The 15,362-nt window shown below is 41.0% G+C and overlaps 1 protein-coding gene across 1 annotated transcript in view; it reads right to left on the reverse strand.

Moving 5' to 3' along the window:
• KHDRBS2 (KH RNA binding domain containing, signal transduction associated 2) overlaps positions 1-15,362 on the reverse strand; it is a 595,075-nt gene that overhangs the window by 318,042 nt on the left and 261,671 nt on the right. The window contains exon 4 of the mRNA XM_063442960.1: positions 12,965-13,111. Coding sequence (XP_063299030.1) covers positions 12,965-13,111 — 147 coding nt within the window. The remainder of the gene's footprint in view (positions 1-12,964; positions 13,112-15,362) is intronic.

Here is a 15,362-nt window from a genome sequence, read left to right on the forward strand (position 1 = left end):
CGACGGCCGGGAGAAGCGGGCGATCTCCCACCTGGGACCAAGTAATCCAACGAGAACTTACAGAAGCCCTGCTGCCTTCCCCCCCCCTGGACCGGCGGGGGTTATCCTGGTCCCCACTGGACACACCAACGAGCAGCCCGGAGTCTGTAACCCGCTATACCCAGAGACCGCGTGGCTGACCAAAGATGGCCGCCACAACACAACCAGTAAGCCCAGAGGATCTGGAATGGCAGAGGCAATTTGAAGCCAGATTCAACAAGGTATGCAGCGACTTCTGGACCCGCATAGCCGCACGCTCCCACACCCCCATCTCATCTGTGCAGACCTACCTCGGCCCACCGGGACCTGCTAACGCAGCCTCACCCCACATACGCCCACAACAAATAAAACAGGCAGGGCGAAACCCAAACATGGGACCGACAGTGGGAACAAGGATGAGGACACTGCGTAGAGGACTTTGCCGCAAAAGGCATGGTAACTCTGGGAACAACCACCGGCATAAACCACAGACCGACCAGGGAAGCCTCCACACCACCCGCGCAAGCCCACTGGCGGCACCCACAGACCAGAACAAAAACACATTGGGAAATGGTCCTCAGATCTGGATCATACGTGCTGCCCGGCGAGACCGCGCTCTAATCCCTGGCTGCAGGGGAGAAGCTAAGTGGGCCACTGGACTTCTGTCCCCAAATGATAATAGCCTACCATTAATAGGCATCGGCTAAACAATTCCGCGCAGGCTCTCTAAACGCAAAGCCTATTTTCAGAGCTCACTATGATGGCTTTGCGACTACACCTAGGGCAGTAGTTTAAGTGGCCTTGGGACTCCCTATGCTTGTCTCGATGCGAATGTGTAGCCCAGTGGCGATCTTATATTAACTTAGCTTACGTTAAACAATTCCATATACATCTGTGTTATGTTATTAAGCATCTATAGGACGTTAGCTCCTGTTTTAACGGTAAAAATAAGCTCTGTTTTGTTTCTCATAAATATGCCTAGCACAAATGCCGATTTATACCAGTTAAGCAGCAATTATCTTATTTTATTTAACCTTACGCTAACAATATAGTTGTTTAGTCAAGCTTGCCAAAATATAAAAATGTACGAACTCTCATGCCACTGTTTGAAGATTATATATCTTGAAATACGCTGTTGTGGGGTCTGTTGATTCCTTGTAACCACATGCACAGCAAAAATAAAGAATTAAAAAACTAAACAAAAAAAAAAAACAATAGAGCAAGACACAACCAGAAAAATGATTTTATTTCTACAAATAGTTAACGAAAGAAAAAACAAACGGTCAAACTCTAAAGTTAAATTAAAAATTATATCCCTGCATATTATATTTTTGCAAGTATTCATTCAGTTGTTTTTTAAGCCGTTAATGATGTTAAGGGGTCCCATGCCACCCTGCATTCAGGCGTCATTGAACACCCAAGAATTGTGCCCGCCCAGGAGACCAGATACTAACCCTCCATGGCAATCCCAATCGGAAGGTGTCTAAGTTTATTTTGAAATTAATATACATTTTTGTGTGTATATATATATATATATATATATATATATATATATATAGTTTCATTCTTAGTGTATTTGGATATTAATATACATATATATTTGATATGTATTAATATCAAAATATACTTATATACTTAGATACTTAGTAGTAAATCATATATATTTATACTCAACATATAATTTCATTCTAAGTTTATTTTGATATTAGTATTTATATAATTTGAAATTAATATCTATCTATCTATCTATCAAATCTGTCTATCTAAGCATCTGTCCATGAATTCCAGGAAAGGCAACTATAATAAGATACTGCTAATGAAGGAATCTAGATGGATCTATCACTTTAAAACACTAACTCCCAATGGTCTTAATGAGGAGTTTAATTTTACTCCTTTCATCCATAAGTGAGAATATATAATATATATAAAAAAGATTAATATCCATCTTTGAGGAAGACCCATACCTACCTGTGTATTGAAATTGACATAGATGTTATTTATGACAAAATACTTATTACCTCCCATTGAAGGTTTCATCACTATCAGTATCAACCATGTTCTTTTATTAGCTTAACATCACGAAAATCTCTTGGATCTATTTGTCAATGCACTTTGTAACATAAATGTTACTGCATTTCTGTCTACTTGTTTTCAATCAATCTTCCCTCTTGATAATTTACGATTTGCTCGTCTTCCCCTTTTGTCTGGGAATAGAGGGGTTAATATTTTCTCTCCCTCTCTCAAACGTCACAAAATGGGAAGTCCCATCCTTGTGACGTCAGATTAATTCACCAATCACTGTCTTCTTCGCTAACCAATCACGAGCTTTCTGCTCCTTTTTAAACGAATGCCTCACACCAACCGGTTCCCTTCTGACGAGCCTGGTCGGGTGAAACGCGCGCGTCAAGGGAATTACCTTGCGGCTTATCATACTTTACTAATTATCAAGTTTTCACGGCTGTACTCCACTAACTTATCCATCTTTCTAGGGGGGTTGGATTTAGGTGCCCTCGAAGGCACGGGGGATTATCTATGGATAATTTTTTTGTAGCAACTTTGGCGTTTTCATTTCTCGTCATTTTCTCTCTCTCCCCTGCTATTTTACAATACTTAATACTAGTGTGGTTTTTTGCTGAATCCTGTGCTCTGGCAACACATCTAGCCTTACCCAGTATTTGGACTACTAATCTGAGTTTTATATGTTCACCTTATGGACAAGGTGACAGCCTGTCGTGCCCCGCAGTTACAGTTATTCACTACTAGTCTGCATATATAATGAACGGACAGTCTAACTGGCAACGTGCATTGATACTTTGTCTCCGTGTACATCCTTGTTAATTGGGCAATACGATAGGGCTAAAGCATTTGATGTCCTAAAGGTGACCTATTGCGACCTTATACACACAGCGAACAGACAGGGCGTTATATTGGCAACATGATCTGATTTTTTGTTATATCATAACATATATATGCCTATTTACTGAGCCTGCTGTTTGCAGTATTGCGTTGCTTTACTGAGTCTTACTGCCAACTCACACAATTATAGCGAACACACTAAGCGCAATATTGGCTACATGTTTTGTAAAAAGGTATATCCTTACACATATGCCAATCCTTTGAGCTTGATGTTTGCAGACTTTGCATCTCGGTATTTTCTTTAATGATATATCGACACAGATTCTGCCAAATTCCCACACTTTCTTAAGCATCCCATCGTTTAAACTCCTCCCTTTTTTATTTTATTTTTTTTATTTTTCCACCCCACCCATATCTCATATGTATCATGATGTCTCTGTAACACAGACGTGTGCTCTACAGATACTAACTGGAGTGCAACCTTGTAACTGCTGAATTTTTCAGTTATCAAGCCCTTTTCTTTTAACCACTTATTTACTTTACTTTATTGATTTTCAGGTTCTCACTGTATTTAGTTTGTGTGTGACACTTTGGGTGATTGCCAAGTTATTAGGCAATTTTTAACTCATATATATATATTTTTTCTAATAAACTCTTTTTTATTTTTGATTATGATTGGTACTTCTAGCCTCCATCGGTATTACAACTCATAATACTTTCTATACCTTTCCCATACCCTTACATTAGTATACTACCATCCTCCTCCTTTCTTCATTCTACCAAGGGCTATCCCCTTCTTTTGTAGTATACCTAAGGGAGCTGTACCTAATTAGCTTATATATATATAGTTTCATTCTTAGTGTATTTGGATATTAATATACATATATATTTGATATGTATTAATATCAAAATATACTTAGATACTTAGATACTTAGTAGTAAATCATATATATTTATACTCAACATATAATTTCATTCTAAGTTTATTTTGATATTAGTATTTATATAATTTGAAATTAATATCTATCTATCTATCTATCTATCAAATCTGTCTATCTAGTGTTTGTAAGTGGCACTGTGCCACTAGCAGGAGGGGCTAAGTTGCACTGTGCAACTCAGGGGCTAAGCTCAGCAGTGACCTAAACAGTCTCGCACTAGCATTAATGACCCAGGTTACCTATCTCCCATTAAAAGTTGGTAGCACTAGCAGATGCTATGCAGGCAAAGTAGTAACCTAAGCACAAGCAGTCTCACACCAGGATTAATGACATAGTCCTCCCACAAATCTTCCACTCCCACACACAGGCACAGCAAGGGTAAAATAAGGAAATCTCTGCATGTTAGGCTGTCTTTCTCTAAATATGTAGTCAATTTGTCTAAAATAATTCTGTTTGGAAATATTAAAATAATAATAGTGCTTCTCTCTTTTTCCCCTCTAGAGGTCACTTTTAATTTGATCTTAGAATAAAATTCACATTTACTGGCTGTCCTCTAAACTTCAATCATCTTTTTTTCCACCTCTTGATTGTACAGTAAATGCAGCCCATATCATTGGGCAGACAGCTTGTCCAATAAGGCAAACTAAGCTGCTTATTTGCTTAAAAATAAAATCAGCTTATTTTTCATTCAATCCCCCCTTTTTTTCAAATTTGTTCTTTATTGGTTTTCCTTATATAGTTCGGGGGTACAGAAGGTAAAAGGGGTACGGGGAACCGTTAGATGTCACAAGCAATTCACAATATTCTCAGCATTCTATGACATTGGTGGCATCCAATATATCACAACAATGACAATAATAATAACAACGTCATCTACCCGATTAGTTATCGATTGGGTAGTCGTTTCAACTGTGTGATTAGTAGCAATTAAGTATCTATGACCATTCTTGTTACCGGGGTATGTTTGGTATCGGTTATTTACATTGTTGCACACCTAACCCGGTCTGTACTTGTGTTGATGTTTTTAAGAATTCTGTGTGGTATGGGTAGGGGTATAACTGGTGATAGTCGAACAGGGATAGGAGGTGGAAGGGTAAGCGAGTTTATTTTAAGGTAGATGGTTGTTTAGGTTTATGTTGCAGTGCGTGGGTATAGTTCCCCATTTGTTATTCTCTGGTCTTAGATCTATGTCTTATCGGTTCCTACTCTTTCATTCTGTCTTCCATATTCTTTTTCCCATATTTTCCAAGCCTCCTCGAATAGAACTTGTTTGTGTGCTAAGTTTATAGTCATCTTTTCATACATATAGAATTGGTGGGTTTTGTCTATTAGTTGGGGCATGGAGGGGCATTCAGTGGTCTTCCACTTTTGTGCAAGAAGGTTCCTAGCAGCCATGAATATTAATGCTGTAACCTGTTTTTCGCCTGGGTTTAGGTGCTTAGGTAGTAAGAGCATCAGACAAATAGGCGCAGTCATAGGGAAGGTTGGGATTTCTAATGTGTCTAAAATAGAACGTGCCATCGTCCACAGTGGTTGTATAGCTTTGCAGGACCACCACACGTGAAGTAGTGAGCCTACCTCTAATTCACATCTCCAGCAGGTAGATGGTGTATTGGGAAATACGTGTTGGAGTCTCTGGGGGGTCATGTACCATCGGTACATAAGTTTCCTGTGGGCTTCTATGTGGGAAAAGCAACAGGTCCATTTAGATAAACCGTTTAGGGCCCGCAACCATTCCTCATCAGTCAGTGTTACGTCACAGTCGGATTCCCATTGTGCTCTGTGTGGCTGGGGTTTAAGCGGTGTAGCCTCCTGCCATGCTTTATAGCACAGCGTTAGTGTCTTTGGCTTAGTTGGTGTTGACCAACATCTGTCTATAACCAGGCAAGAGTTTATATGGTTGTGCGTTTGTGTGTTATGTGTGGGCAGTGCATAGGCTATGATGATGCTTTTGAGTTGTAGATAGGAAAAAATGGCACGGTTCGGTATAGGCCATCTGGCTTGTAAGTCAGGGAATGGAATCATTTCTTTGTTCTCTGTTAGGTGGGGGATATGTGTTATTCCTGCCGTTAGCCAGTCTGTGAGTGGTATGTGTCTGGACACTGTTCTGAGGTCCAACAGAGGCGCCCTGGAATGAAACATGTTAGTGTGACCTAGGGTGAGGAAAAATTGATCCCACACCTCCACCATGTATTGGGTAGTCGGGAAGAGGGTAAGTCTTTGTTTTCTTTTTTTTTTTTTTTTTTTTTTAATGTTAACGAAGCTTACTTTCTACTGTGTTTCTTTTTTTTTTTTTTTTTTTTATTTATTTTATGTTTATTTCGTTTTTGCGCAATGAGCATATTGAATTACAAACTTTGGTTAGACAATAGTCTATAAAGAAAAAATAACATTACACATAATACATAATACATAATGCTTACATACAAATCGTTAGCAATACAATTGTGGTTACATTTGTTACAATACAGATGCATAAGGTATTTCTTTGTTGTCGAAGGAATAATATCGTCCTCCAGCCTATATTTCTTAAGTTTAAGTTGTAAAGTTGTGTAGGTGTTTTAGTTTTACCTGTTCGTTATATGGTGGGTGTACCAGTGTGTTGTCCTGGCCTAGTATTGGTCCTGTTGTGTTTCTAGGTTATTTTAAGCCCAACATAAAGGAGTTCCATGTGTACCAGATTGATTTATGTATATTAGACTTGCCTAAGGAGGACATCCTCAGTTCCTCCATTCTGCGGATTGTTTCAATTTTCTGAAACCATTCTCTCCTTGATGGTCTTGTGTTAGTTTTCCAGAGTCCTGCAACAACTAGTTTAGCTGCAGTCAGCAGGTAAAAAATCAGAGAGTTTTTGAATTTAGAAATAGATATGGGAGTGTGGTAGAATAGGAGTGTCTCAGGGGTATAAGGTAAACGGATACCACTAGTCAGTTCTGTGACTCTCTGCACTTCTCTCCAGAATCCCTCCACCTTACTGCATTCCCACCAGATGTGTTTGTAGGTGCCCTGTGCTTTTGTGCATCTCCAGCAGCTAGGGGACGCGTTTGGGTCGAATTTGTTGATATCTACAGGAGTGGTGTGCCATTGGGACAAGAATTTGTAATTTATTTCTTGTAGTGTTATGCTAGAGTGGAACTTCATCATTTTATTGAAGATCAGTGTCCATTGAGACTCTTCCAATGGGGAAGGGAACCATTTGTTATTTCGTATTGTGTACCATGGGAGATTACCATTGGTGTTTCTCTGTACTATGTGGTAGCATGTGGAGATTGTTTTCGTTTTTGGTGGAGAGGAGCAGAGATTTTCAAATCGTGTAAGCTCTCTAGGTTGCCATGTGAGGAGCCCTTCTTTGGATAGGAAGTGTTTTATCTGACTGTATTGGAGGATTTGCGTCAACGTGGGGTGTTTCAATTCTTGGAAAGTTTTTAGTGGTAAGATGCCATTTGAAGACACTAGGTCTTGTAGCGTCAGGCCTCTATCCCTGGAGCTGGGTTTTATATTGGCCAGGCATGTAATTTCTTTTCCCAGGGGGAATCTGGGATTTTGTGATATTGGGTAAAACGGGGAAGGTGTTGGTGAAAAGTCTGGATATGTATATATCTTTTTCCAAGTTTGTAGGGTAGTAGATACGGTGGGCAAATCTCTTGCCAGCCCATCCTCGCCCACAGATACAATCCAGGGAAGGGATTTCAGAGGAGTTTGTATTTGAGATTGTTCTAAGTTTACCCATGCTTTTGTATTATGCTCTTTAGACCATTCCAGGATCCTTCCTAGGTGTATAGCTTTATGGTAATTTTGTATGTTGGGGCAGCCCAGGCCTCCTCCCGTCTTAGGTTTGGTCAATAGACTAAAGGCAATTCGTGGTCGTTTATGAGCCCAAATAAATGAGGTGAGCATAGATTGGACGGTTCTGAAGAAAATATTGGGGATGTGTATTGGAATAGTGTTTAAAAGATATAAAATTCGCGGGAGGATGTTCATGGAAATTATGTTTATTCTCCCCATCCACCTAAAGTGGGGTCTGTCCCACCTATCCAGATCTTTCCGGATTGTTGTTATTAGATCTGGGAAGTTTTCTTTGTAGAGTGTTTTGTGTGTTTTGGTGATTTTGATCCCTAGATATCTGATATAATGAGGGGCCCACTGAAACGGATAATTTTGTTTTAATTTCTTAACTTGATTTAGGGGAGTGTTAATGTTAAGAATTTCGCACTTGTCCGTATTAATTTTGAAGTTGGAGAGTGTGCTGTATTCCTCCAAGTCTTTGTTTTCTAAGTTGTTTAGGTGTCCATATGTAGTCGACAAGAGATATGTCTGAGCCTTGGGCTCTCTCCATGTCTGCCCATTGTATAAGGTTGGGTTGGGCATGTAGCAGGATACCAGCTGCTAGGACTGTAGCGCTGTGGTATTACCAGATGTTGGGCAGGCCTACGCCGCCAAGTGTGAGGGCAGTCTGAAGAAGGGCTAATGAGACTCTAGGCCTTTTACCTTCCCAGATGAAGGAGCCGCAGAGTTTTTGTAGGGCTTTACAAAATAGTTTGGGTATCCTTAGTGGCAGCATCCTAAAAACATAGAGGATGCGCAGGAGCAGCATCATTTTATATGCATTTATTTTCCCCAACCATGATAGTAGGACGTGGTTCCATTTGTTCATCTCCGTTTTGCATTGTGTTATTAGAGGGTTGTAATTCAGTTTTATTGTAGTCGGTATAGCCGTAGCTATTTTCACCCCTAGGTATGTAAGGGAGGTTATGTAAGGCGTTTATTAGTGTCTTAGGTAAGTTCATTGGCAGCGCCTTGGTCTTGTCCTGGTTCAATCTATAATGCGAGATTCCACCAAACTCTTCTAGTAGTTTTATTAAAGAGCGTAAGGAATGTTTGGGGTCAGAGAGAGCGACAAATACGTTGTCTGCGAAAAGTGCCAAACTATAAGATTTGTCATGAATTTTAATGCCGTATATATTAGGATGTGTCCGTATCTTATATGCCAGGGGTTCCAGCGATAAGATATATAGGAGAGGCGAGAGAGGGCAACCCTGACGGGTCCCATTGGTGATTTGGAATGGTGCAGATATGAATCCGCCATGAGATACTTTTGCTGTAGGGGCAGTATAGAGGGCCATGATGTTCCTGATGACATCATTGGGAAAATGGTACCCCTCCAGCACTTTAGTCATGTATGTCCAGTTTAGCCTATCGAAGGCCTTCTCTGCGTCCAGCGCGAGAAAAAGGCCCCCTTGTCCGCTCTTTTCAAGTGTGGCTATGATATTTAGGATTTTTCTGGTATTGTCAGAGCCCTGTCGTCCTCTCACAAATCCAGATTGATCATTATGTATAAGTTTATGGAGAAAAGGGGCAAGCCTGTTGCTAAGTAGTTCCGCATATATTTTGGCAACCCCATTCAACAGTGAAATGGGCCTGAAGTTCTTACATTGAGTCGGGGCTTTACCTGGCTTAGGGAGAGAAGAAATATGTGCCACCAACATCTCCTCTGGGAGAGCACCTTTTGTGGCACTTTGGTTGAGGACCTTAAGTAGGTGGGGGGATAAGATAGTAGAGAAAGTTTGAAAATATGCGTTGGAGAGACCATCAGGGCCTGGAGATTTATGGGCTGAGAGGTGAGAAATGACCTCTGAGAGTTCTTCTAAGAAGAAGGGTTGTGTTAAGCTATGTTGGTACTCTGCAGTCAATCTGGGCAGATGTACATCTCTTAAAAAATTGTCAATTGTCTCAGGTGTAGGGATAGTTGTTTTGGGGTCATTCTTAAGGTTATATAGTTCCTCATAATAATTTGCAAACTGGGTCACAATTCCTTGCGGATCTAAAATACGTTTCCCTTTCCCATCATCTAGGTGGGCAATCCTGGAGGCGACTGTTTTATGTTTGAGTTGGGAAGCTAGTTTAGCGCCCGCTCTGTTGCCGTTAGCAAAAAAATAATATTTGGCTTTTCGCAGCATAAAAGTTGTTTTTAGTTCCAAGTTCCATGGTTCTAAGACGGGGTTAGGGTCTCTTTTGTTAGAGTGCGTCCATTGTGCAATTTCAACCAGTAGTGCGTTGTATTCGTCTGTCCTTAATTTTTGCATGGCTAGCATGTTTTGTGAAACTTCCCTGAATACAGGATTTATGAGCCAACCAGATCTGGTCTATAGAGGAATTGTCAGTAGTGTTCTCTCTGAAATAATTAGTTAGATCAGTAGAGATTTGAGTAACAATGTTGGGGTTTGTTAATAACGTGTCGTTTAACATCCATGTACCTGTTCCTTTATTGGGGAAAGGTTGTTTAACAGTTAACGTGATGGGAGCATGGTCCGACCACGAAACAAGCCCTATAGTGGATTCTTCTATATAAGGCAGGTAAGTAGCCAGAACTAGAAAGCGGTCTATCCGTGAGTAGCTATTGTGTGCCGTTGTGTGGCATGTATAATCAATCTCTGTTGGGTGTTGTATGCGCCATGGATCTACTAAATGGTGGGAAGCAAGTGTGGCACAAATGCGTGTCGATAAAGCCGTCCTTTGTTTCTGCAAGGTCGCAGAAATGGTCGCTGTAGCTGAGGAGTCAACAGCGCTATCAATTAAAAAGTTGGTGTCGCCTCCAATGATTACCTCCCCAATTACCTCTCCAATGATTACCTCCCCTGTCGCCTCCAATGATTACCAATCGTGTTGATTATTGTTGGGGCTATAAATATTAATTAATGTGTAAGGATTGTTATTAATTAAACATTGAAGTAGTAAGTAGTGACCTTTCTTGTCGCCAATTTTGCGTACTAAGGAGGACGTGACATCTCTGCTTATCAAGGTGGAGAACCCTCTTTTTTTGTTGTGAAACACGTTTGAAAGTCGTGGAGGTATTCTTTGGAATTAAATCTAGGTCTGCCTTGCCAAGTAAAATGCGTCTCTTGAAAAAACGCCACCTGTGCCTTGTTTTTTTTTGGCCTCAGAAAAAGCTAGTCATCGTTTATTAGGGGAATTAAGCCCTTTCGTGTTCAAGGATAGAATTTTAAGGGGCATGGAGTCGATTAAGTGTATGCTCAACTGAATGCTGACTCATGAGCCCCTTGGACTGTGAAGTTAGCCCTATTCTGTATTTTTCAGCCATCATTATCTGTCGTAATTTTAACCAGCATTGAGCTGACTTATAGTAAATAGGTAGTACACTCATAGGGGTGGGGTTAACTGGGGATAAACTATGTACAGGGTTCCGTTCGTCATCTGGAGTAACGTAGGATTGCTTATAGCAATGAATGGGCTTGGCCAGAAAGTGGCCTTGGGGGTGGCCCATAGGTGAAGGTGAACTAAGGGTAGTAAACCTTGTGGGGTGATGGGAGGACGGGCAGGAGCTCATCCGCATGCGGCTTGTTGGGGTGGGAGTTAAGTCAGTCGCTGTAGGAATGGGCGGAATATATATTCATTTAGATTAATCAACATTGAACATATTAACATATACATTACATTACACTGATTCAAGACTTCAGTGCTAGGACGTGATGTCTCAATATCTTCTTTTCTTTGGGGGTTGGTCAGGTTGTAGAAGTGCTGGAGTCCATTGGTCTATTAGAGATTTTACGGTTTAGCGCCCATTCTTTAGCCAGGGATTTCAGAACCATGGTATCTGCCACTTGTTTCATTGCATTGTGCGAAAGCGGTATTTGCCAGTCCTGGAATAGTTTCTTGCCTTCTGTGAAATCACGTATTGGCCTGTCCACTCCATTCCTTTTCAAAAGCAATTTGGTGGGGAAGCCCCACTTATAGGGGATGTTGGCATTCCTCAAAGCTTCTGTAAGAGGAGCGAAGGTTCTGCGCTTGGTCATTGTTGCGGAGGAGAGATCTGTGAATATTTTGAGGTTTTGGTATGGTTCGGGCCACTGCTTCAGAGTCCTGGAGGTTTGCATAATTCTGTCTTTTGTGTTATAGAAGTGGACCCTGGTGATTACGTCCCTCGTTGTGTCTAGAGGTAAGTGTTTGGGTTTGGGGAGTCTATGTGTTCTGTCCAGGGTTAAGTCCAGGTTATTTAGAGACGGTATGAGCGTCTTGAAGAGATCTTGGACATACCTGGGGAGGTCTGCGTTCGCTACCGACTCAGGAATACCCCTTATGCGGACAATATTCCATCTGTTTCTGTCCTCATGGTCCACAACCCTCTCTTCTAAGGAGTGCAGCTTCTGTTATAACGAGGTGTAGGCCTCAGCCACAGAGTTGTGCGCATCAATCAGCTCGTCTGTGCAGTCTTCCAGACGTGCCGTTCTTTCGCCAATATTTTGTATGTCAGCTTTGATTTCCGCTGTCATCTGTAAAAGATCGGCTTTAAAGGAGGTTTTAAGTTCCATCATTATGTTCCTCACCGAGAGTTCTGTCGCTGGGTTGGAGAGTCCGTCCATTTCAGCATGGTTCTCTCTTGTGTCTGAACAGTTTGTCGGGGACTGGGACCTGCCGGCACCATCTTGGTCTCCGTGTTCTGAGGGCTGCTGCTTCTCTAGGGTTTTTTGTTTCAATTTTTTGATGGATTTTGTTGCCATATCGCTGGGTAATCGTTCCGCTCGGTAAGCAGGGTGTTTTTTGCCGTTGTCGTTGATTATAACACGCTGTAATAGCCGCCACACGGGAGAGTCTCCGTTCTACACGTCTGTTCCCATGCGCTGCTAGGACACGCCCCCTCAATCCCCCCTTTTTTGACACCATGTGTGGATTCTCTAATCCCAAACCCTCTTAACATGTTTGGACAATGCCTTGATGTTTGCTCGAAAATGTCTGCACTGCACTTCGGAGACAGGAAAATCTGCCAAACAGTTGATCAGTCCAAATTTGTCCGAAACTCATTTTGGCCAAAACCGCATGCTTACCTAATAGCTATGTGAACCCTGGTTCAAATAACTGTTACACTTTACAGTATAATATATATTTTATTTTAGTAAAAAATTGCTTAGCAGTGAAGGGGATACACATTTAATATGTTTTAAAAACAATAATAGTTTTCACCAGACATGCTTTCTGTCTGTTAAACTTTGAAAAGGATATTTATTGAATCCTTTTATATTTCTTTCTAATTTATTATGAAAAGTCATGCAAAGAGTCATTTTTACAGAAATATTACTTACAGTGGTATTATCACAGACAAATTAATTTAGCTGTGAAGAAATATGAATAAGATTTACCGGAACAAGGAATTTTTTAATCTCTTCTAAGGCGTGACTCATACGTAAATAAGCTTCTCCTGGTGGAGCAAACACTTCAATAAGTACGTGGAGTTCATCACTCAAATGTGCATATTTTGCTTCTTCGCTCTTCCTTAGTTCTTCTTCCTGGAAGATGTTATACATACAGACATGAGAATATAAAAATTGTTGAGCACAAGTAATCTAGCACTTTAAAATCTATAGAGGGTCATTTTATAAAAATCTTGGAGACACATGGCTTGCATACTAAATAAGAATTCACCATTGCTTCTAATACTAGTTACTAAAGTCTAATATCAGTTCAGGAGTATTAGCTATTAGATCAAATGGCTATAAAGCTGGAGCTTCCTTGGCAATAATAGAAGAAACAGGAGAAATTGCAAACGTGCACATTTTCATAAATGTTATCTACTAAAGGCAAACCAACTATTTCAACTGATTCTCACTGTTTGTCTCCATTAAAGTCTAGTATGGTTTGAAATAGCCACCATGCTATTCCTGGTATTGCAAGTAAGCTGTTTACTGAGCACTAAAGTGCATTAAAGCATGTAGATTGTTAATTGTAAAATAAACAGCAATAGCATGAACCATTTTTATTCTAACACCTTATTAGGCACATGCCATTTAATATTTAAGCTAATAACAGAAAGAATGTTCATGCATGAAGTGTGAAAATATGTTTTTGTTTTTAATCTGGGCAAATGCAACATTACAGCTATTTATTACAATGTCTAGAATTGTTTTTGGTAATTATTCTAGTGTTTGATGGTATACAGTTAGGTAACTCTTCTTATTGTGTTATGGGAATCAAGTTAAAGATATGTGAAGTGTCACAGAAGGTCTAGAACCCAAGAGTGTATTCCATATAAATCTTATTTTACCTTAAAGGACCACTCTAGTGCCAGGAAAACATACTCGTTTTCCTGGCACTAGAGTGCCCTGAGGGTGCCCCAACCCTCAGGGACCCACTCCTGCCGGGCTCTGGGGGGAGGAAGGGGTTAAACTTACCTCTTTCTCCAGCGCCGGGCGGGGAGCTTTCCTCCTCCTCCTCTTCTTCCTCGCGACGTCATCGGCTGAATGCGCATGCGCGGCAGGAGCCGCGCTCGCATTCAGCCGGTCGCATAGGAAAGCATTCATAATGCTTTCCTATGGACGCTTGCGTGCTCTCACTGTGATTTGCACAGTGAGAAGCACGCAAGCGCCTCTAGCGGCTGTCAATGAGACAGCCACTAGAGGCTCTGGAGGCTGGCTTAACCCTCAGTATAAACATAGCAGTTTCTCTGAAACTGCTATGTTTATAAAAAAAAGGGTAAAAGCTAGCTGGACCTGGCACCCAGACCACTTCATTAAGCTGAGGTGGTCTGGGTGCCTAGAGTGGTCCTTTAATCTACAAACTAGTAGTTTGTGAAACAACTTCATATACTATAGATCTTGCCTGTGTTCATTTTAAATATGTCAAATCATTTCAGATATCAGTCACATTTGGGTAACTCTAAATAAAGAAATATTTTTGTTCGATTTGTTGGTAGTCTCTATTTCCAACAACTGCAACTTAACTCAACGGAACCACTGTGACAAACTCCCCTTCCCAAGTGAGTTTGCCACAAACTTCTGGAGGAGCTTGCTTGCCAGCCTCCTGCCCACAGATTATGGGCCTTGCAGGGAAACTTGTAAAAGCCTAGTTAACTGACTTGGTTCGTGCCCTTTCTCTATTCTGTTCGGGAACCGAACAGGCACATGAACCATGGACCACCCGGGAGTTTGTTAAGCCTAATTGACAGTTTGTAACACGTTCCACCTCAGTGTTCTAATTGTTCATCTGGGTGGCCGCTGTTCACATGAATGACCACGAGGTGGTGGCTATCTTGTTCACATGAATGCAGGCAGTGGTGTTTGGTCATCGAGTTCATGCATCTGAAAACGGACTCTTAAACTCCCCAATGACTTCTATGATCGCCTGTGTTCGGTTCTATATGACTTAGAAGGGCACTGTTCGGTGGAAAAGTTCCCACAAACAAGGTGAACAAGCCAGCTTAGAACTATGGATTCCGCTCGGTAGTTTGTTCATTTTTAAACTACCGGACTTGACCGACCGTTAGCACGGACTTCATGGAACTGTTTTACGCATTGGACCATGTGCACGGTCAAAATTATGGCTTCCAGGGAAATTCCAAACCTCTGAACCGATCTGGATTACTATTTGGTATGTTGGTCACCCAGATCGGGGCTATCAGGGGATGTAACTTTTGTGGGTGTTTTATGGTATTTTGGGGGTTTTGTAATATTGTATGTTTTTCTGTGCCTGGAGATAATTGAGTTGGTTCAGTTCCTGACTCAATTATCTCTCAGGCATAGAGGATGGGTTTGTAACTTATAA

The sequence above is a fragment of the Pelobates fuscus genome, chromosome 2 (assembly GCF_036172605.1).
Source record: "Pelobates fuscus isolate aPelFus1 chromosome 2, aPelFus1.pri, whole genome shotgun sequence".
NCBI classification, from domain to species: Eukaryota; Metazoa; Chordata; class Amphibia; order Anura; family Pelobatidae; genus Pelobates; species Pelobates fuscus.